The sequence below is a fragment of the Hypanus sabinus genome, chromosome 5 (genome assembly GCF_030144855.1).
Source record: "Hypanus sabinus isolate sHypSab1 chromosome 5, sHypSab1.hap1, whole genome shotgun sequence".
Classification (NCBI taxonomy): Eukaryota; Metazoa; Chordata; class Chondrichthyes; order Myliobatiformes; family Dasyatidae; genus Hypanus; species Hypanus sabinus.
In genome coordinates, this window is record NC_082710.1 from 67,881,070 (window position 1) to 67,905,648 (window position 24,579).

The following is a 24,579-nucleotide window of genomic DNA, read 5'->3' on the forward strand; positions in this document are numbered from 1 at the left end:
GTGCCTATTTTGTTTCTTAACAGTTGCAGTCCCCTCTGCAAGGCATATAGTTCACAAGACTGGGCTGACCAATTACCCGGGAGCCGGCCGGACTCCACCATCTCCCTAGTCCTCCCGTTTATAATAGCATATCCACTGTGTCGTACCCCATTGATGCATCTGGAGGAGCCGTCGATATATAGTTCCTCGCCTTCAATTAGGGGAACTTCTTGTAGATCTTCCCTACTTTTTGTCTGAAGGTCTGTTAGCTCCACGCAGTTATGCTCGGTTTCCTCCCCTGTTGATTCCCCGTATAAGAACTGTGCCGGGTTACAACTATTGTTCTTTTCAAAGCTTAAATCATCCCCGACCATCAGAATGGTTTCGTATTTCAGTATGCGAGAGTCCGTCAACCACCGCTGAGCTTTTTGGGCTAAGAGGGTGCTAACGGAGTGCGGGGTATACACCGTCATTCTTCCCCCAAAGGTTAATTTCCGTGCTTCTTCTACTAGTACGGCTGCTGCCGCTACGGCTTGTATGCACGTCGGCCATCCCCGGGATACCGGGTCTAACATTTTTGATAAAAAGGCCACAGGTTGCCGCTTTCCTCCTTTTTCTTGGGTTAGTACTCCTAACGCAGTTCCTTCATTGTTTGTTGCATACAGCTGAAAGGGCTTTTCCAGTGCTGGCAGTGTTAATACCGGGGCCCGAATTAGTTGCCCTTTTATTTTCCTGAACTTCTGTTCTTCTTCTTCGGTCCAGCTGATTATTCCTCGGTCTTCCTTTGCCAATTTGTCGTACATAAACTTCACCAGGGAGGTATAATTCTCTATCCAAATCCGGCAATAGCCCACTAAGCCCAGAAATTGTCTTATTTCCTTCTTTGTCCTGGGAAGCGGTATTTTAGTTATTCCCGCTATTCTTTCTGGGGTTATTTGGCGGTGCCCTTTACTGACTCTGTGTCCGAGATATGTTATTTCCTTCTCGACAAATTGCAGTTTCTTCTTGGTCACCCGCAATCCTTTTTCTCCTAGGTAATTCAGGAGTCTTATAGTATCGTCTCGCACTACCTCCTCTGCTGGTCCCGATAGTAGTAGGTCATCGACATACTGTAATAGTTGGTTCTTTTCGGTACAATGGAATCCAGCCAATACTTGCTCCAGTACCTGTTCGAATAGGTTTGGGGACTCCGTGAACCCTTGGGGCAAGACGGTCCACCGGAGTTGCTTCTTCCGCCCAGTGAAGGGATTTTCCCATTCAAATGCGAACATATCTCGGCTACCTTCCTCCAACGGGCAACTCCAAAAGGCATCTTTTAGATCTATCACACTGAACCATTCATGTTCAGGAGGTATTTTGCTCATTAATGTATAGGGGTTAGGCACTACCGGGTATCGTGTTTGGACTACCGCATTTAAGCCTCTCAGATCTTGAACCATTCGATACGTGCCATCGGGCTTTCGGACCGGTAGGATGGGGGTATTAAAGGGTGACATACATTCTTCCAGGAGTCCATCTGATACTAATGTCTCAATTACAGGTTGTAATTCCCTCCTCCCTTCCATGGCAATGGGATATTGCCGTCTTCTCTCTTCTGCTTGTTTGTCCCACTGTGGGTTGTTTACTGGAAATTTCCGGTCCCCCGGTAACTCATTCGGCTGTTCCCTTCCCCAAATTGATATTGAGGCTTGTCGTATCATTTGCCTCTCTTGTGCAGAAAATAGCGTTCCCATAATCGCATGCATTTCTTCCCAAGTGTAAACATTAGGTCCTAAGAATTGATCCAACTGTTCTGCCAGTCCCATTGGATCTTCTAATAAAGTTTTCATATCTTTCTTAAATCCTCGTACTTCGGTACTTGTCAGAGGGACGTTTACAAATCCTGTCCCTCCTCGTGCTCCTCCCATTGGAACCTCTCGAAGGGGACACAGCTGTACCTTTTCCTTTTTTAATTCGTCTTTCTTTTTCTTATCTGCTCTTGTCACACTCCTTGTTTCGATCCTTGCTTTTGCTTTTTCCCTAACATCCCTCTCCGGGTCTATTTCTTCTGTTCCTTCACTTTCTTCACGTCCTCCCTCTGCTCCCGCAAGAGGCGCAGAAGGCTGGACATAGGGAGGGGGTAAATGATCGAGTGGGTCCCACTTCCGCTCCCCTTTAATGCCCAATTTAAAACTCTTTGTTGTTACTCCTGGCCAGGGTGCCCAACAAAAAGCAAGAGCAATTTCTTCCGGTTTTACATTTGGTTTTGAATTAACGTAAATGTTTAAGGCTTGTCGTACCCAATCCTCCTCAGACCCAAGCCGCGGCCACCAGACCGCAGGTTTTTCTATCGGCTGTTTCGACCAAATTAAACAGTACTGTATCATTTTTTTTTTGTTTCCCTTTCATCCCCAATTCTCAAACATTCTACCGAGGGGGCTATCAGGAGGAACCCCCGGGTATGGTCCCGGTCTTTCCGTTTCCTCTTTCTTTTTAGAGCCACCCCCTCCCATCTTATTCCGCTCTTACTTAATCCCGCACCCTTCTACTGCAACAGTAGGCACTTTACCCGGTGCGTCCCAAGGACTTTTATCAGGAGGACCCCCGGGTAGCGATCCCGGTCTTCTCCGTCCTTACTTATTCCTGCACCCTTCTACTATAATAGTAGGCACTTACCCGGTGCGTCCTGGGGACTTCCAGTACCAGGTACTCTCCCCGTTTACCGCTCTGCGCTGTCCGGATATCACTCGCTCAAGCCGCGACGGGGCGACGAGCAAGGAGTCAGGGACCGCCAAACTCGGCGGGGTGCACCGTCTCCGATGTCCTTCCTCGTGTCCACCGCGGCCGGAGTGTGGATCCCGGACGAGCCCCCACGTTGTCAGAAACACACTGAGTCTCAGCAATTTGCAAAACGGTAAACTTTATTTTTCGAGTCTGCAGAGTCGGACCCAACCAGCTCCTGCTAGATTGAGTGCCGAATTACACTTTGCACAGTTTTTTATACCCTACTTGTTTACGACTTTGTGAGTTGCACCCATGTGAGGTGCAGACATTCTTCCTTAATCTCATTACAAAATTACAAATGTGATTACCCTTTGGCCCACTTATCAGCCTCAGCGCATTAACACCGTTATTGTTCAACCGTTAAGCATGTCTTCCCGTTACCCGTATCGCTTCTTTAATCAGCAAGCTATTGTTTCATCCTGATTTTGCAAATTGGTTTATACGTTGCCCTGCAAGTTGCTTTGCACGTTCTTTCTGTGTCAGCACATTCTAAACGGACTCCTTAAGTACCGTCTTTAACTTAATCATTTCTCTCAATTAATAAGGAGCATTTATGCCATATAATACTTCCACATGTCACAAATGCAGTGTTAGCATCCTCCAAAAAATGCATAAAATTGCAGGGATAAGGAGTCAGGAAAAGAGACAAGTTTCTCATTTGAGTATCAAGTTAAAGTTGAGACTTTGAGGTTGCAGTGAATTAAATAAGAGATTCTACTAGATGCTGAGGCTGTGATAGGAGTTGATGTATTTTAGATGGCTCCAAAAGAGGAATTAAAGAAGTTAAAAATCTTCATTTGTATTCAAGGTAGTTAAACTGGTTTTCTGTGGCACCAGTTGTTATCGAAAGGAATAATAATAAAGAATAAGACAAGCCATTTTGAAAGCAAGGAATAATAAGCAGTGACAACAATGAAGAGGAGGATGGGATTAGTCAATGAGAAATATTTAAGATGTGAAATGGAATCTGAAATGTGGAATTAGACTAGGAGAGATGGTACATCTCAAGAGTGAGGAGAGTAGGGTTAGACAAGAGGACAAACAGAGAAAATGGGGAGTGAGTGGAATATAACCTGTTGGGATTTTAAAGAATGAGGTGCTGAGGAAGAGAATGACAGACTAAGGGACATTTTAAGATGTAGGGAGACGAATGGGCAGCCAGGGAACTTAAATAACTAGCCCAATTCAACTGATTTCCCCACCCCCCAGAAAAAACCTTTAAAGGAACAGAACAAAACAAATTGAGAGTGGGCTTCAACTAGAGGTGGACATGGCCAGGACAGGTAGTAACTGGAAAGGGAAGTTGACATCAAAGTCTCTGGATTATTATCCAAACCTGTGCTAATTGGCATACAGGCAAACGGAGGGACAATAAACATTCTTCAAACGATGATCTGGGGCCAGATTTCTGGTGAGGATTCAGATTAACTGAGACATGGATATGTGGAGAATAATACAGGTGACTAAAGAAGAAAGGAGTTGAAGTATCTGTAATTGTTCTGGGATACAAGGCTGTAGTTAGCAGAAAAGTGAAAGTAAATTCCCTGTCAAATGAGTGGAAGGTGTGAACTCTGTAGGCAAATCAACAATGTAACAGTCAGCCTTAGACAAAAGAGAGGAATTTCAGCTGCTCCCACAAACTATTAGAAACAAGGAGAAGAGGAAATTTAGTTATTACAACATATATAACTTGCTTTTTTGGTACACAGTTAAAAAGAAAATTGCTGCTGGATCTTTCTATTAGTAGTGAACCAGAATACATAGATTTGGGTACTAGTCATAGCAACGTTGTAAAGTTCAGAAACAGAAAATGCTGGAAACAAGTTGCATGAGAGAGGGGAGAGGCTGTAAGCAGAAAAGTGAGTTCAGGGAAACCCGTTTCTGTTGAACTGAAGCGCTAAGTCCGCATGGTTAGGGACACCTGGCTGACAAGGAACGTTGAAGCGGTGGTCAGGGACGTGGGGCTGTGTGCCAGGTAAAAGGATCAAGCAAATCGCATGTGGAGAATGAGGTACTTTAGAAGGAAAAGTGGGGAGGGAGGGCATGAGGTGTCTTGAGCAGATAAGATGAAGGTGATCCTGAAGAGATTCTGTTAAGTATATTAAGATCAAAATGGTTAGAATAGATCCAAGTGGGTATTATTATTAATATCTGTATGAGGAGCCATGGGAGATGGGTGTGCTCTTAAATGAATGAACATGGTACAGGTCCTTCAGCCTACAATGTACTGACCTTCTCTAGGATCAATCTAACCCTTCCCTCCATTTTTCTGATTTCTATTTACTTTTCAAAGAGTCTTAAATGTCCCTTCTACCCACCACCCCTGGCAGCCCGTTCCCCGTACCCACCACTCTCTGAAAAAAAACAACACAACACCAGCTGCTTCTGACACCCACCCTTAACCTTCCTTAAAATCATGGCCCCTCAGATTGTCCTTTCCACCCTGTGGAAAAGCCACCCTTATCTGTGCCTCATATCATTGTGTACTCCTCCGAGTCGCCTTTTACCCTACTCCTGTCCAAAGAGAAAAGCCCTAGCTCGTTGAACCAAGGGCATGCTTTCTAATCCAGGCAGCATCCTGGTAAGTTTCATCTGCACCCTCTCTAAAGCTTCCACATACTTCCTATAATGAGGTGACCAGAGCTGAACACAAAACTCTTAAGTGTGATCTAACCTGAGTTTTATGGAGATTCAACATTACTTTGTGGCTCTTGAACTCCCCATTGGTCTTGAACTCAATCCCCTAAAGCTGGCCAACACATCATGCAACTTCTTAACCATCTTATCAAATTGTGCTGCAGCTTTGAGAGATCTATGGATGTGAACCCCAAGGTTCCTCTGTTCCTCCATACTGTCATTAACCCTAAATCCTGCCTTCAAATTCAACCTTCCAAAGTGAATCGCTTCACTCTTTTCCAGGTTAAACTCCATCTGCCACTTCTCAGCCCAGCTCTGTATCCAGTGCCCTGTGGTAACCTACCACCACCTCTACACTATCCACCACACAACCATTCTCTGTGTCACCTCCAAACTTACTAATCCACCCCTCCACTTCCTCATCCAAATCATTTTTGAAAATACGAGGAACCGGGGTGCTAGAACAGAAGGCTGTGGAGCACCACTGATCACCAGCTTCCTAGCACAACTCTCCATCGAGTAACACCCTCTGCCTTCTGTGGGCAAGCCAATACTGAATCCACGCAGCCAAGTTTCTGACTCTCCTGACTTTCTGAGCATGAGGAGCCTTGTCAAATACCTTACTAAAGTCCATACACTCCAGATCTGTTACACTGCCTTCATCAGTGTGCTTTGTCACTTCCTCAAAGACCTCAGTCATGCTCATGAGGCATGACCTGCCACTCAAAGTCATGCTGACCATCCCTCATCACTCTATGTTTCTCTCTGTTTGTACGGAAATTGTCTCTCAGATTTGAGTTCTTCGAAGTGGTGACTAAAAGGTTTGGTAAGATAGTATATGGATTTTAGCAAGATTTTTGATAAGGTACGTTATGATAGGTAGTCTGGAAAGTTAGATCATATGAGATTCAGGATGAGATAGCGAATTGGAATAAAAATTGGCTAGATATAGGAGGCAGAGAATTGTTGTGAAGGAATGCTCCTTAGAAAACAGTTGGCAGTGACTGATGGTGTACTGAATGGACTGGTGTGGGTTCACTGTTGTTCGTCATCTATATTAATAATTACTATGAGACTGTAGATGACACAGTAATTAAGTTTCCAAATTGATGGTGTAGGTGACAGTGAAGAACATTCTGTGAGGTCACGATAGGATCTAGACCAGGTCGGAAAGTGGACAGCAAATGGAATTTAACTCAAAACAACTGCAAAGTTATTTATTTTGGGAATTTGAATCAGGGCAAGACATATCCAGTGAAAGGCAAAGCTCTGAGTGCCATTGTAGAACAGTGGAGCCGACAACAAAGAAGGTTGTGTAAGGATGGCGTACGTCAAAGCGGTTAGCACGATGCTTTTGCAGCTCAGGGCGTTGGAGTTCATTTTTGGCGCTGTCTGTAAGGAGTCTCCGTATGTCCTCCCTGTAGAGTGTGTGGAATCTCCCGGGGTGCCCCCACAATCCAGAGACTTGCTGGGTAGACTAATTGGTCATTGTAAAATTGTCCCGTGATTAGGTTAGGGTTAAATCAGGGTCGTCAGGGGTCACTAGGGTAGTGTGGATGGAAGGGCCTACTCCACAGCAAAATAATAAAATACTATTTGATTGCTTACATTCTGAAGTAAATGCTTTAACAGATCATATTAAAGTGTTTCACAGTTTTCATTAACAAGCAGATGGAGCATGTGTTCCATTAGTTTAATCGTGGGTAGTGTTTGGTTAGAAATGGAAGTTAGTGTTTACAACATGATACAACACGGGTAGCTACAGAAAACGGCATCAATGTGATATACAGTGACTGAAAATGAAGAATTACATCAGGAAGGAGAGGCTTAATTCTTTCATGCACTGTTTTTGGGCAAGCATCCTTTTGACTTATTGAGAAATCAGTTTGCAGACTGTTCTCAAGGACTCCTGTACTCGTTACCATTCATACTTTTTTTAGAACAGGTTGTTGGAGTGTGAACAAAGCCACTGGAGAGAAGTGCTGGTAGATAAAGCAGGCGTCAAATGGAGACCCTTCTGGAGGAAGAAACTCTAAATGACATTTTATATGCTAAAGATCAAAGAAAAATTCAGGACAATTCCATATTTACAATGCTTCCTTTGAACTACATACCACCCTCACACCTCCCTTTTTGCACAGGTCACTGGTCACAAATTTCAATCAGCGTTGTCTGTTCTTGCTTTGTGTCCTCATGAAATCATGGTTCAGACTTGTAGTTTAGACTTAATCCACAGTTCATATGTGAATCTGAAGATTGGTGACTGAAGTTATGGGCTATCCCCAGAAACGCTCTAACACCGGTTCCAAAACCTGTATTAACAATCCAAGCACTTGAGTTTTCAGTATTTTTAAAAAACCAAAACATGGTTTCAGTTTAATTTCACCCTGGCTGTATAATCTTCGTAATCTCAATTCTGGTGGGAAGAAGGAAATAGTCATGACTTCAGAGATTCTGGGAGAAGGTCCTTGGGTCACTGCATCAGAACTCCACTGGGATGAGAACATTTCTGTTCAATGCTGTCACTAGCAGAACTTGGCTCCCTGAAATTTATTCTCTCCAAGCCCTGGAATTCCACTTCCACCCACCATTAACCTGCTTATTGTTCTTGTAGATCAATTTTGCATTGTACTATTTGTAATTCAATTTAATAATTTATACTGATCAATAATACTTGACGTATTGCTGGATTGTGGCCACTGACTTTGGAAGAGTCAGTAAAAGCCCTGGCAGACCCCACAGCCATTTAATTGAACTAAGCAAGCCCTAGGATCGATGTAATTCAGGGCCTAAGCAAGCCCAATTTCTTTTGCTTAGTAAAATGAGGGTGATGGGGCTGTTAGCTGTAAGATTAAATTTTGAGCATCCACTGCTCTTGAAGGATGGACGTGGTCCATTAAGATTATGAAGAAAACATTCCCAGATCTCGGCCTCCTGCCAATTTCATCACGCTGTTACGTACCCTGTAACTGGATAACTTACCAGCAAAGATAGAGAGGTCCGTTGAAGTCTGATGGTACTATTTTTAACAGTATTTATTGATAAAAATACACAAAAATAATATCAATGCAAACATACAGATAATATACGTCGTCAATACTAAATCTAAAAGCGCGGGTATAATAATAATAATCAATAAGAAATAGCTCTATCGTTGTCTAGGGGATAATGTATTGTCCGATGGAAATATAAAAGTCACTCAAGTTCATTCAAGCTGCAGCTTTTTTGGTTGGAGAGAAAGACGGATGTTTAACTTGCCCATTCCTTTTATGATGTCAATCCGTCGAGAGTCGTTGGGGGCTGATTTCCCCTTTGTTGTTAGCTAAAGCCGTGCTTCCGTGGTAAAGGCCCACCAATTCCGAGGCAAATGGAAAAGGACGCACGTGGGCTTTTCCACCGGCTTTCGCTATTTCGTTACAGGAGTTCGAGCATTTCTTCTGGTGCCTCTCAAGGGGCTGTTCCCCAGACCCTCTTTTATCCTGACTCACAGGGTCTTAGATGTCAATCAGGTTGGGATGATGCAATCCCTCCACCAACCCCCCCCCCCCTCGGTTCATTGCCTGGGGGCTTCGATGAATCGTACAGTATTCAATACACAATTTCGTCTCCAAGAGATAATGGCCGCTAACCGTGGCTTTGTCTCAACGAGGCCCAGGACACATTCCAAACATTGAGGAATCTGCGTGTCTCTCTCTCATTTCTTGGGTCTCCTGACCCAAATCAATAGCGATCCTGCGATTCTCAAAAAGGAGGGGGCCACAGACGTAACAACACAAGCTCCCACCTCAAATCATCCCACCCTGTCATTCCCAGCATTTCTCCATAGACTAAACATGGTGCCTTCCAGCCGCATATTGGAACAAGCTTCTCACTATCCAGATGGATCGATCTTAACTATTGAGTGAAATTACATCCATTTTTTATCTCCCCTTCAACAGTATTTTTCTGATAAAATGAACAATTTCAAAGAAAGCATGAGTTTTATTTAGCGCACTTCTAATTTCTTTTTGTCAAATTGAATTTATTGAGTTGTACTGATTGTGGTGGGATTGCTAAATGAATGAAGTTCAGTAGGTTTCAATGGGCACATTGAATGTCAGGGAAATGCGTGCACCCTGAAATTATTCTTCTTTGCAAACATCCACAAAGCAGAGTGCCCCAAAGAATGAATGACAGTTAAATGTTAGAACCCCAAAGCCCCTCCAACTACCCCTCCCATGCATAAGCAGCTGCAAAGTAACGACACCCCCACCAGCAAAAAAGCATCTGCACCCCCCACCGAGCATTCAAGCATGCAGCAAAACATCAAGTTATTTTGCATGTGTAGGATTTATATTTACATCGATTGCTAAACGTTAACGCAGCTGGTAGAGGTAAAGGAAAGGGATTCCATTGGGGTTCTCCAATAGTACGTATCTTCACAGATCTTCTATCCAGGGATCCAGAAGCCTTACTACATGGCTGGGCCACCTCACCTCACCTCACCTCACCTCACCTCACCTCACCTCACCTCACCTCACACCTCACACCTCACACCTCACCTCACCTCACCTCACCTCACCTCACCTCACCTCACCTCACCTCACCTCACCTCACCTCACACCTCACCTCACCTCACCTCACCTCACCTCACCTCACCTCACCTCACCTCACCCCTCACCTCACCTCACCTCACACCTCACACCTCACCTCACACCTCACCTCACCTCACCTCACCTCACCTCACCTCACCTCACACCTCACCTCACCTCACACCTCACACCTCACCTCACCTCACCTCACCTCACCTCACCTCACCTCACCTCACCTCACCTCACACCTCACCTCACACCACCTCACACCTCACCTCACACCTCACCTCACCTCACCTCACCTCACCTCACCTCACCTCACCTCACACCTCACCTCACCTCACCTCACCTCACACCTCACCTCACCTCACCTCACCTCACCTCACCTCACCTCACCTCACCTCACCTCACACCTCACCTCACCTCACCTCACCTCACCTCACCTCACACCTCACACCTCACACCTCACACCTCACACCTCACCTCACCTCACCTCACCTCACCTCACCTCACCTCACCTCACCTCACCTCACCTCACCTCACCTCACCTCACCTCACCTCACCTCACCTCACCTCACCTCACCTCACACCTCACCTCACACCTCACCTCACCTCACCTCACACCTCACACCTCACCTCACACCTCACCTCACACCTCACCTCACACCTCACCTCACACCTCACCTCACACCTCACCTCACACCTCACCTCACACCTCACCTCACCTCACCTCACCTCACCTCACCTCACCTCACACCTCACCTCACCTCACCTCACCTCACCTCACCTCACCTCACCTCACACCTCACACCTCACACCTCACACCTCACACCTCACACCTCACACCTCACACCTCACACCTCACACCTCACACCTCACACCTCACACCTCACACCTCACACCTCACACCTCACACCTCACACCTCACACCTCACACCTCACCTCACACCTCACACCTCACCTCACCTCACCTCACCTCACACCTCACCTCACCTCACCTCACACCTCACCTCACCTCACCTCACCTCACCTCACCTCACCTCACACCTCACCTCACCTCACCTCACCTCACCTCACCTCACCTCACACCTCACCTCACCTCACCTCACCTCACCTCACCTCACACCTCACCTCACACCTCACCTCACCTCACCTCACCTCACCTCACCTCACCTCACCTCACCTCACCTCACCTCACCTCACCTCACACCTCACCTCACCCCTCACCTCACCTCACCTCACACCTCACCTCACCTCACCTCACCTCACCTCACCTCTTCAAAGGTAGCGGCACTATTTCGTGTAGCTTTGAATAATCAAAGGTTTGATTCGTTCTGGAATGTAGGCACTACTGAGAATGCCCCTGGTGCTAATGGGTTCCCTTTTGAGAAGAAATGTTCTTTGTACAGCATGGCTCGTCCAATAAGATGGTCCAGGTTATTAGCCTTTGAGTCTTATTTGAGTGCATCCATTAGTCATTGCTTGAATGTGTTCAAGAACTGTTACTGCAGCTCCGCCATCAGGCTCTTGAATACAAGGGTATTCCTGTGTGTTCCTGAAGTCCACAGTCATCGCTTTTGTCTTGTCCGCATTGAGACTTTGTTTCTTGGTCTAGCAGCATTTGACAATCCTCTCTACCCCCTCACCGTGAGCTGGAAACGGCAGTGCAGTCGTGAGTCAGCAGTGTGAACAGCAGCAAGCTGAACACACAGCCCTGGGGGGTGGTGGGGGGGCACCAGCACTCATCCCTTGGACTGACTGGGGTCTTTCTGTCTAGAAATCCAAGGATCTGGTTACAGAGAGGGGTGTTGAGTCCCTACGAGGACAGTTTCCCCACCGGCTCCTGAGAGATGATCATGTTGAACACCGAGCTGAAGTCGATGAACAACATAGTGGTGTCTAAAGCAACATTTTCTAGGGGGACAGGTCAGATTGGAGGGCTGGGGCAATGGTATCATCAATGGACTGGTTTGAATAGTAAGTGAACTGGAAAAGTCGGTTTTATACAATCCATTACCAGCTGCTCAAAGCACTTCATGATTATTGAGGTCAGCCCCACCGGGCAGTAATTGTTTAGGCTAGTTACCATCGCTGTCTTAGGCACCAGAAAGATGGTGGCTGCCTTGAAACCTGGACTGATATATTAAAGATGTCTGTTAAGACCTCTGTTACCTGGCTGCACAATCCCTCAGCACCTGACCAAGTATGTTGTTGGCCCTGGCTAGGACCTTCCTCACCTCAACTGTGGCCAGACAGGGTTCCTGTTCCTCAGGGGGAGAAGGGGCTTTCATTGCATCAAATGGGACATAGAAGAGATTCAGCCTATGGGAAGCACCAGTGTTGTTGACGCGCAGGATGGACTTGTTTTTGGTCTGTGCTTTCTAAACATTCCTGTAGGGCTGAGGTGGCACCTTCTGGCCTGCTCCTGATGTCCCTGTACTCATTTAACCAGTGGTCTGTCTGTGGATATGTGATCTGAGTATCTGAGGGTGTGCCACAAATGTTGATATCAGACCTGCTCTGTACATTTTCTCTTTTGTTGTGAAGTTACCATGCTAAACTTCACAACAGAAGAGAGAATGTATAGAGCTGGAACTCTGGAAGAACTGTTTTTAAGATTGAAGTCAGCAGAGCAATGAAGAGACCGTCAGGGTGAGTGGCTTGGAGGACACAGATGGTGCTGTAGATCTCCTCCAGGATCAGAGTTCCACGCGGGCAGCAGGCACAAGGGCCAGTTAAGCCCTGAATATGCAAGTCAAAGTTCAAAGCTTGGTGTCCTGGTGCTCACGGTCCCATCATCAGTGAGTTGAGATTTCGAGGCCTGGTGTTCAGAGTCCTCACCCAGGGTTATCATAATTGGCGAGTCCTGGGGTCCATGACAGAGATCGAAGCACGAAGGTCAGGCAGAAGTCCAGAAATCTGTTGAAGCCCGATGTCTGCAAATTCACGTCCACTGGAGGCCAAAGTCAGCCTGCTCTGAGTTTGGAGGTCTGTGTGGGTGGGCAGGAGGAATGGGGTTTGTTGTTTTGGTGTTCGTGTTCTATGCTGTTCTGCCGGGCATTATGGGCACGCTCTTTCTGTGTTGGAACGCGTGGCAACACTTGCAGACTGCCCCCCAGGTGTGTTGGCTCTTTCTGCATTTCACTGTAAATCAGAGGTCATGGGCCAACTTTATTCCCTCCATATGCTGTACATATCAAAGCGATTTGCTGTGGTGTGTTGGCATGACATGCAACAAAAAACAACATTCAACAGTTATAATGAATAAAGAATTATATAAAAATAATGTTCAAAGTACAGATATGAAATAAAATGTGCATAATCACCAGCTTGCATTTGATACCAATATGTGATACGGGATCTGAATCTGAGGAACCACTCTGTGGTCTGATGACAAAGTGTTAGAAGCTGTCTTTGAGCTGGTGGAGCCAGCTTCCAGGCTTTTGTATCTCCTGTCCAGTGGGAGGGCAGAGAAGAGAGGATGTCTAAGGTCCTTGAATATGCTGGCTCCTTTACTGAAGTAGACGAAGTTTGGGAAAAGGAGGCTAGTTTCTGTGATGTGCTGAGCTGTGTCCATAACTCTGCAGACAGTGAAGAACTACCCTGACCACTAGAGACAGCGTGAAATCAAACTATTACTACACCATCCCTCTCAGCCACCAGCAAAGTGATATCTGATGCTGCCAACTGGCATGCAGCTAATCTGTTGCTCGGAGTTTCACTGGGTCACGCGACTGCATTACAGTCACGCTCTAAACGTGAACCAAAAAGCTGAATTCTAGTTAGGAGGTGTTGACTTAAGAAAGTTATTGTCTGAATGTGGCATCAAACAGCCCTGATGAAAGTTATAGAAGGTAAAAAAGATGTTAGACAGTTGTGGTTGCTATAGTCAGTTGGCCACTAGAAGAGCATTCTAGGACAATGCTTTCCTCATTAAACTTCCTTCCGATGTTCCAAGATGATGACAGTTCCAATTCTGTTCTGAGCTCCTTAGTAAACGGAGTGGTGATTTGTGTGCAGGAAGACATGGGTACCATGCAGAGGTGGGCTGATTTATTAGTGCCAGACAATCACTTTCAGCAAAAGAGATTCTAACAGTCTTTCCTTTATAGTCAATGTTGTTACCTTCACCAGTTCTCTACCTCGGGAACTTGTGGGGTGGTAGGGGCAGTGGCCAGTGATTTATGGAAACCTTTTTGGAGGAAACACAGTGACTGTTGAAATCAACTGAACCCTATTGTCTATCCTGAGCCATCAAGTAAAATGTACTGTGGAAAATGCATGGGTCTTGTTTTCAATCATATTCCATTTGTTAGCCTATATTTAATAAGTCAGATTTCTCTTCTGTACTTTTCATAGTTGAAGCATCCTCCTTGGTTTGATCTGTAATAAATTTCTGACCTTTGCACTGAAAAAAATTTGAGGAGTGTGAATGGCTCTGTTTCTGATAGCATGATTAAGCATTCATTCCACTTAAGTTTAGATGAGACATTAGTGGTAAATGTGGGCTGAGGCAGCAGATGTTTGCCACAGCTCAGTGGAGTCTCAGCTCTGAGTCAGAAGGCTGGAGCCTCCAGATGCTTGGAGTCATGATGCAGGCTGGCGGTTGAGTATGCTGCAGTGGGAGTGCTGTACAACTGCAGGTGCTTTCTTTTAGATAAGACATTAATCATGAAGCCTTTAATGAACAGAAGGTGCCTCACCGAAAACAAGAGCTGTGAATTTCACTCCAGTATCCTAGTTTACTCTCGTAACGCGTGAAACAACTTTTTTTTGTGAAATCACATAAGCAAATTGGTTATATTTTCTACTGGTGACACTTTAAAGTTATTGAACAAACCGTTTGAAGATCGTAAGGTTAGAAATGTAACTCTAGAAATGTTATTCTTAGAGAATTAGTTTTAATGATGGTCGTTATTAATGTTTAGGGTACCTGGAGAACTTCCCTACTGTTGTTTAAACAGTATCCAGAGAAGTCATTCACGGATTCATTGTTTAACATGTCATTTGGAGGAGAGCTCTTCTTCAGCAGTGCTGTGCCTCTCTGAAGTGACAGCCATGCTCATGTCTAGAGTTTGTGTTTACATCCTTATCTAACTGACCCTGCTGGATTTAGCCACAGATTAGACGAGTGCTCGCCCTTTTAATCAATTCCATCATGGTCAATGTATTTATGCTTGGGGTTGGGGAAAAAAATGCCAGCAGTAGATGCCATTCCGCAACCAGGCTGAACTTGTCCTCACATTTTCCAACAAGTCTGCATTTGTAACAAAGCATTTCTGTCAACTCTGAACTTTGAAAATCTAAAGCATACTTGAAATGTTAATGCATTGAGATCTTGGTATGTCTGTCTGTTTGCAGAAGTGACAGTATAACAAATTCTCTGAAACTTATTAAAGAGCAATCAATACACCAATAAGAGTATATTTCTGAAATACTGTTCTGTTTATGATATTCTGCAAGTGGAAGAGAACACTGGGTGGGAGAAATTTTCTAAAGGCTGAATGGGGAAATTCTGCTCAGTAGATGCTGTTCATTGTATGAAGCAGAATTTTCACTTCTACACTTTGATACCTGTCAAGCCGAAGAAGACAATTTCAGTGAAGGAGATCTCAATGTGGTTGTTGCTGGCCTTGAACTGCCAGTGCCAGGAGATCTCAATGTGGTTGTTGCTGGCCTTGAACTGCCAGTGCCAGGATTGCAAAGTGTTGGTCCCAGTCTTCAGCTGTGGACTCGGGTCAGGGCTGGAATAAGGCAAGGTTTAGGCTGTGAGCTTCAACGGTTTAACCAAATGCAGGATTCGGTTGAATTCTTGTTAGGCCAGTGGAAGATATTTTTTCTTTGCTACAATGTCAGAGGTATCATATTTCACAAGAGACATTCAGGAAGAGCCTAGTCTGCCTGTCAGTGAAGAAGAAGCATAAAGTTCTTCTAGCATCCTGCCAAAATCTATCCCTCAATCAATGACACTAAAATAGATCATTTCTCCTGAGGGACCTTACTCTGGGAATATTGGTTACAGTGTTTCCTAACTTGACCGTACTTTAATAATATGTGAAATGCAATGGGGGGGGGGGGGGGGGCTCAGGTTATGAAGGACTTACCAAAATGTTAAATTCCTTGTATCAGAGTGGCAGGAGCATCAATTTGGTGGGCTCTCATGGATGAAGAACTCTTCCTTTCTGTCTGCTGTTGAGTGTCTATGTATTTGAGTTAAAATTATTATTTTATTTCTTAGAAAGTTATGTTCCTTGTGTTTATAATCGGGGTTTAAAACCTGGCATTCTGCCTCCTTACCTGCTCTGGTCTGTAAGGTATTGTAAACCTGGTATTAGGACTAGACACAGGTTGAAATATTTTACAGCAAATCACTCTTTCTTCACTTAGTTGCATGAATTCAGTAAAAATTGCTTGCTGTGAATGTTTAGATTAAAAGGATTTTGTACTTGTTGCATTTTCCTAACAAAACAATTGTAAGAACTTTATGTTCTGACAGGTCATGAACACACTGATTTACACAGGGTTAACTCAGTGCAGTCTGTACCAGATAGAAACAGCCTCTAAAAACATGAAATATTGTAGACATTACTAGACTGTGTGTAATCCATCAGCTGGTGTCCGGATCTAAACAGGGGTCATCACTGCTTCATATGGGAGGGATGCCCCACCTCTGAGATCTGATGATTTACTATGTAATGTAGAAAATTTTTAATCTTCCGGTAGTGTAAAATGTACATGCTTGAATGCAGCACCAGCTCTGCTGCGATCAGTTTGCCTTGTTGGGAATTATTCATATTCATTTACATACAAATCTATGCAAATGATTTGGTCCATCAACAAGCTTCTTTTGCTGAAGGGTGACATTCAAATTGGCTACCCCAGCTGCAGGAGGAAGCTAATTAGTGACTTCCAACCACATTTGGATTCTCATTGCTCAGCTCCTGGTTCTCTATCTACTTGCTTACCTCTCTCTAGAGAGTGCATCTCACCTCGTTGGCCACGATCTCAGTCATTTCATAAAATCCACATTCACAGCTTGCTAAAAAACACATCCACACACTCCGCCTTCAGAAGCATTTACCATGTATTTAAAATGTAAATTATAAAGTAAAGGGATGTGCAGGAAAACAAGTTACAAAGGACAGTTTTTCATAAAAGTAATTTCTGGATTAGTATGATTGACATCACTTGTATGTCTGTAGTTGGTATGCAGCAGCGATTCGGTCCAAAAGTTTATAAAACTCTATTCCTACAGTTATTCCTTGGCACGTTTAAGCTAACACTGTGAGGTAAGGGACACTGCCGTGAGTCATGGTCAAAGCAGACTTTGGCATTTTGCTCTGCTGATTTTAACCCTGCATCATTTAAAGGGCATTGGTTATTTTGATAACATAATTACTGGTTGCAAATATTGTGATTCATGTGTTTGTGAGCCTTACAATCTGCCCAGAAAGGAGGCTGCTTTTAATAGCAGTGTCCTTTTCAATTTATTAATGAGAACTCTTCCCAGAAATAAAGTCAAATAGGAAAATGCTGTATTTAGTGAGAAACACAATGAATGCTCAATGTAAAATCACTAAGTTATATCTTGCAATTTTAATCTGCCTAAAAAAAAAACAATTTCCTGATGAGTTTTTAAATGTTAACCAGGAAGCAGATCAACAGGGCAGGAGGTACCGGCAATGCAGGTGCTTTGTTCATGTCACGTCAAAATGGGAATTGCCCATGGAAAATGCTTCACTTTTAATTGCCCTATCCCAATTATTACAATCACCCATCCAGTCACGGTATTCCAGAATCTTTGTCTATACAAAAGTGAATCCTTCATCTGCTATTCCCCATATTTCTATTTTGATTTTCTCATATTTAACCTTCTCTTTCCAGCTTTAATTTTATTTCCAATTTATATGTTATCTTTTTAGGAGAGTTTGGCTTTATTTATTGATCTGGGGGTTGTGGAAATATATTTACATGCAAATTAGGCGGCTGAGCACTGAGGCCCTCAGCCATTTAATAAATCACAGTTGATTGAGTTCCAACCTCAGCTCCATATTGCTAAGTAACTCTTCACCCTCACGATCGAGTATCTTCCTGTGGTTGTTGGCGTTCAGTTGTTGAGTCCGACTCCTCATGACCTCATGGACCATAGGGTTTTCATGGTAAGATACAGAAGTAGATTGCCAGGCCTTTCTGCCACACGGATACTGCTGCTACCCAGGTTTGAACGCAGGACCATCTGCCTCAAAGTCCAGTGCTGGTGCCAGTACACCACCAGCCGGCCCAGATATCTCCCTACACCTCTCTTAAAGATATCTAGCTACTCTGCTTCCTTCAACAACCCTTTGAGGAAGAGAATTCCTAGAAAGTGGATGTTGTCTACATAGATTTTAGTAAGCATTTGACATGGGAAGCTGGTCAAGAAGATACAGTCACTCTGCATTCAAGATGAGGTTAAACTGGACTAGACATTGGCTTTGTGGGAGAAGCCAGAGAGTGATGGTAGATAGTTGCCTCTCTGTCTGGGGCCTCTGTCTAGTGAAGTGATGCTGGGTCCGTTGTTGTTTGTCATCTATATGAAAGATCTGAATGATAATGTGGTAAACTGGACCAGCAAATTTGCAGATGACACCAAGATTAGGGACAGTGAGGACAAGACTGTATTACAGTGAGGACGGCTGTCATGGCTGCAGAGGGATCTGCCTCAGCTAGAAAAATGGGCTGAAAATGACAGATGGAATTTAATGCAGATGAGTGTGAGGAGTTGCACATTGGTAGAGCCAGCAAGGGTAGGTCTTGCGCAGTGAACGGTGGGGCACTGAGCAGTGGTAGAACAAAGGGATCTGGGAGTACAGGTACATAATTCATTGCAAGTAATGTCATAGGGTTGTAAAGAAAGCTTTGGCATATTGGCCTTCATAAATCAAAGTATGGAGTACAGAAGATGGAATGTTATGAATTGAATTGAATTTTGGCTTATTGTCATTTAGAAACCACAACTGCAATGCAGTTAAAAAAATGAAACGACCTTCCTCCAGAATGATATCACAAAAGCACACGACAAAACAGACTACACCAGAAAATCCACATAACATTTGGCAATCCCCAATCTAGAGTCTGGAGAGGCTGCTGCGTATTAATATCGCACTACCATCTTAGCGCATTCCCCGGAAAGGAGCTCCAAATCCACCAGACGAAACAAGACTACCCAGACACACCAAGTCAGGAGACCAACTCTACCACCTAACAAACCAAAAACTAAAGCTACAAGACCTACACAAAACCACATGGTTACATATAGTTAACATATAGTCACAACAGAGCAGACAATACTATAATTGATGGACACAGTAAAAATAGTCCAAAGATGTTAAGAGAATATAAGTTCAAAAAAACCACCACACAGTTTCCACAAGTCCTCAGGGTCCCGATAGACTCGTCATCCCACGCAGGTGGTAGAAGGACATACCCCCGCTAGGGACTTCCACGGCGCAGGACTCGGCCTCACAGACGCAGCACACAGTGAAAGCTCCGTCGGACCCAGCCTCGCAGACATAGCACACAGTGAAAGTGCCCCAACTGCAGCGGACTCCGAGTCTGTCGAACCTCTGAGCCTCTGACCATCCCCTCCAGCACAGCTTCTCTGAACACCATCCTCTGCTGAGCGCACTACGACACCCCCGCCACCGGCCACTGGCAACACGACCCCGAGGACTGGGGGCCTGGTCTTCTCAGCAGAGACCCGGACCTCACAGCAGCAGCAGCACGAAAAAGGCCTTCCTGGAGATTTCCAGATGTTCCTCCATGCTCCCACGTCCATTTTTCATCCGATTAGGATTGTGCATGGCACCCCACTTGACAAATAACAGATATCAATTCTGGAGTGGCCGCTGCAAACTGCGTCGCACCACCATCTTGTGATATTGAAATTATATAAGACATTGGAGCCTAATTTGGAGTATTGTGTGCAGTTTTGGTCACCTACCTACAGGAAAGACGTAAGTTAAGCTGAAAGAGTACAGAGAAAATTTACAAGGATGTTGCCGGGTCTGGAGGAGCTGAGTTATAAAGAAAGAATGAATAGGTTAGGACTTTATTCCTTGGAACATGGAAGATTGAGAGGAGATTTGATACGAGGTACGCAAAATTATGAGTGGTATAGATAAGACAAATGCAAGCAGGCTTTTTCCATGGGTTAAAGGTGAAAGGTAAATCATTAAGGGGTACATGAGGGGAAACATCTTCACTTAGAGGGTCATGAGAATGTGGAGTGAGCTGCCAGCACAAGTGCATGCAGAGTCGATTTCAATGATTAAGAGAAGTTTGGATCGGTATTTGGATGGTAGGGGTATGGAGGGCTATGGTCTGGATGTTGGGATTAGGCAGTTTAAATATTTCGGCACAGACTAAATGGGCTGTACTTCCCTATGACTCTGTAACATTTTGCCTCATCTCTGTCATAAATATCAACGCTTTATTGTTAACAAAAACCCCTTGCTTCAGAATCTCCTACAGGAAGAAGCACCTTCAACACGTGTCCTGATCAAGTCCCCCAAAACCATCTATTCCAGCAACCATTCCTTAGACAGCACACTCATTCCAGTAAACCAGTACTCTTTCAACCTTATTTATATATTTACTGCAGCTAGGTGACCAAAATTGCAGACAATACTCCAAATTAGGCCCCATCAATGCCTTAAACAGAAATGCTTCTAATCCACTAAAATGCTCTTTAAAATAAGACAAATACTGGACACACTTTTCCAGATCAAGAGTGAGTGTTCCAGATCAGGTGTAAGCTGACTACTCTTGTTTTTAATTTCACTTATAATAAAGTATAGCATTCTCTTAGCTTTCCTGATTACCTGCTGCACCTGCATGTAAAGCCATTAGAGAATGGTGCACAAGAGCAGCCAAAACCCTTTGTTTCTCAGAGTTGTGCAATCTGCAGAAACTGTCCAACTCACTATTCGGCTCGCAAATTATTTTAATACTTTAGACCTTTATTTGAATGCTGCTGTTGACGAATTAAATTACTCTTAATTCATCTCTTCTCTTTCTTTCTCTTTCAACAGGGGAACTATTGACCCAGTCCAGGCCTGAAGGAGTGACTGAGATTATCTGCCCGAAAAATGGGGGTGAGCTTGTCGATGTGGCCCTGGTATATCCCCCGACCCCCACTGTGATCAGTCCCTGCTGTAAGTGAGCCGAAGGCCAGCCTGCTGGTCTTCCTCAGAAGAGAAACCTTCAAAATTATGTTCAAGTGTTTGGCAGACAGCAGTTTTTTATTTAGCAAGAATAAGGTAAAGTAGACAGTATGTTTGCTTAAAATGAAAGCTTTGACCAATTACCCTTTCAAGACTTCGTGTGGCTCTCCCTGTGGAATGAATCGCATAGAATGGATGTGAGTTTTATTTGAGCAGATCTTCCAAACAAGCACAGATGGATGATTTTTCTTGTGCCGAAATATCAGACAAGATTAGTACAAATGGAAGCTGGAGAAAGCACAGGGAAAGAGAAGCCAATGCATCATGTCTTTCTGTAACATAACCTCCAATGATCACAAAATGCTGGAGGAGCTCAGCAGGCCAGGCAGCGTCTATGGAAAAGAGTAAACACTCAACATTTTGGGCAGAGACTCTTCATCAAGACTTTCCCATAGGAGCTGCCTGCCCTGCTGAGTTCCTCCAGCATTTTGTGCCTGTTGCTTGGATTTCCAGCATCTGCAGATTTTTTCATGTTTGTGAACACCAGGGATGGTGCTTAATGTCACAGACATTCAGAATCACTGGACAGGCAAGAACAATAAACACCTAATTAAATAAAAACCCAGTTCGATTAAAACATTCTGACGCATTCTTCTTTTGACCACAAGATGAAAACATGCAAGAATTCATGAGTGAACTGTCACAGCTGGTGCAAGGACATGTCAGCTCACCCCACTTAAGAGACGGAACAAGTTTGGATAGGGTAGCTGTTGACATTGCGTCTGATACAAGAGAAGAACACAGATAAAAGGTTTTGCACAATAAATTTAATAAAAATATGAGGAATGAGGGTAGTGACTTGGAATTGGCATGTAGAGCCAGGCGTAATTAATGATTTTAATAGGAAATTAGACAGGCATTTAAGAGCATAAAAATCTTGAGAGCTACTGGGAGTAAGTGTAGGAGTGGACTGGCTGGGATTGCTCTAGAGCAGGGATTCCATCCTGGGGTCCACGGACCCCTTGCTTAATGGTGATGGTGTATGACATAAAAAGATTGGGAACCCCAGCTCTATAGAGAGCTGGCACAGACTTAATGCACCAAATGGTTGCTTCCTGTGTTGCCTTATATCTTCAGTTGTGTTCCACCTGTAGAAAGTTCCTTCGACTCTATGTGATTGATAATCAACAGAGGTATTCCCTGACTTCTAATTAAACTTGCTACTTGACTTAGTGATTCTCTCAGCTCTTTACTGCCAAACTAACCCAAACAAGCTGCAATGTTTTTAAAACCAACATGATCTCCTCATCTCCCATCTGAGTCTTTACCAATTTTCTTTCACAATCCTACTAGAAGTCCATCTTCAAAAGCATATTTCTAGTAAAGTTTGAGAACATAAGGAAACTGACTCTAGATAAAAAGTTGTGAGCATTTAGTTCTGTTAGCATTTTAACAGAAATTTCATCCTTACTTTTATTATTTGCTTTATTACTATTGAAGTTAGGCATCCTTGTCATAGAGACCATGTACCATTGCAACTGTGTACTTTGCTTGCACAACAACTGAGTAATTTCCCTCTTTTTCCCCAAGTCCTATAAAATGATTTTTCCTCAAATCTCATTTCAATACTCAGTTGAAAGTTTTGACTGACCCTTACGGGCTTTGAGTCCCAGATCATAAACTCCCACTGGGGCAATTAAATTTTTCTCTCATCCTCCCCATATCTTCTGTTAACTACAATAAATCACAGTCCCCTGATCTTGGAACTATCTGTTAATGAAAACAATTAATCTTTATTATCTATCACACCCTAACCTTCTTGCTGAAATACTTAATCACTGCAACCACTGCACATTCAAGGACTTTCACTTCTTTTCTAAAGCGTGGTGACCAGAACTGGATGCAATCCTTACACTGTAGACTGAACAGTATTTTTTGAAGTTTGAACATAACCTGTTGGCTGTAATACTCAAGCAGAGAAACTTACACTTTATGAACCATGTTCTCAGTATGTTCCATAACTTTAAAGATCAATGTGCAGAGGCCTTTAAGGACCTTTGTTTTTGCCCCCACTGCGTTTAGTCCATGTTGTTGCTCCTCCATTCTGTTAGAATGCATTACATTTTACTTTGTATTGTATTTAATATGCCACTTGTCTGCCCATTCTGCCAACTGATCTATTACTGTCCTTCCCCCTGTTGACTGCATCTGTAAGCGTAGTTGGCTTTCAGTGGCTTCACATTACGTAGAACAGTACAGTCCAGAAGCAGGTTCCTCAGCACAACGTCTGTGCCGACCATGATGCCAGTTTAAGCTAATCCTTTCTGCCTGCCCATGGTCTATATCCTTCCGTTCCCTACATAGTCCTGTGCTTGTTTAAATTCCTCTTAAATTTTGCTATTTGATTTGCTTCCTCGCAGCATATTCTATACTCTCTTACCTCATAAATCCTCTTTGAACTTCCCCCTCTCACCTTTGACTTATCACCTCTAGTATTTAACATTTCCAGCCTGGGGAGAAAGTCTCTTGACTATCCTTGCAGTATATAATTTTATATTCTTTTCACCCTCCAGCTCTGCAGAGAAGGCAACCCTATTCTGTCCATGCTGTCTAATCCAGGCAAAGTCCTGGTAAACTTTGCACCCTCTCCAAAGCCTCCACATTCTTCCCGTGACCCGAGCAGCACCCAATACACTAGATGAGGCCTAAACAGAATTTTATGCAGCTTCAACATCCCAACCGATGAAGGAAAGCACACTGTATACCTTTACCGTCCTTTCTGCTTGTAATGCCATTTCCAGGGAGCTACAGGCTTGTGTCTGGAGATTCCCCTGTCTTCCAGTGATAGTGTCATCTGCTGTATACATTTACATGTGATCTCCCAATGTGCAACAACTCCCATCCGTCTGCCATTCCTATGTCTGTCTTTCCTTCTTGTCTACAGTCTGCTGAATCCTTTGACTCCTGATGAAGGGTTTCGGCCCGAAACGTCGTCACTACCTCCTCCCACAGATGCTGTCTGGCCTGCTGAGTTCTGCCAGCATTTTGTGTTTTTCCATTGATAATCTTCCTCATTATCCACAACTGTGACAACCCTTGTGTCATCTGCAAATGTACTAAACAGCCCGTCTGCATTTTCAGCCAAATCACAACACAGTGGTCCAGCGCTGATCCTCGAATAGTGTTCCAAACCCCTGGTCACAATAACTCCCCTCTGTCGTCAGTGACCATCTTAATTTTGAATCTAAGCACAAGAGATTCTGCAAGTGCTGGAAATCCAGAGCAACACACACAAAACGCCAGAAGAACTCAGTGGATCAGGCAGCATCTATGGGGGGAAATAAATTATGAGTCGAGACCCTTTGTCAGAACTATAAGGAACAGAGCCAGAACAAGAAGGTGGGGGAGGAGGCGTACAAGCTGGA

General features: G+C 44.1%; 1 protein-coding gene across 6 annotated transcripts in view; it reads left to right on the forward strand.

Annotated features, from left to right (window-relative positions):
- mfhas1 (multifunctional ROCO family signaling regulator 1) overlaps positions 1-24,579 on the forward strand; it is a 90,574-nt gene that overhangs the window by 58,230 nt on the left and 7,765 nt on the right. For 2 of the 6 annotated variants that reach the window (XM_059970088.1, XM_059970091.1), the window contains one exon: positions 21,023-21,145. In XM_059970088.1, coding sequence (XP_059826071.1) covers positions 21,023-21,145 — 123 coding nt within the window. Of the gene's footprint in view, positions 1-21,022; positions 21,154-24,579 lie in introns of those variants that run through there. The other 4 variants (XM_059970089.1, XM_059970092.1, XM_059970087.1 and 1 more) reach the window with 2 other exon arrangements.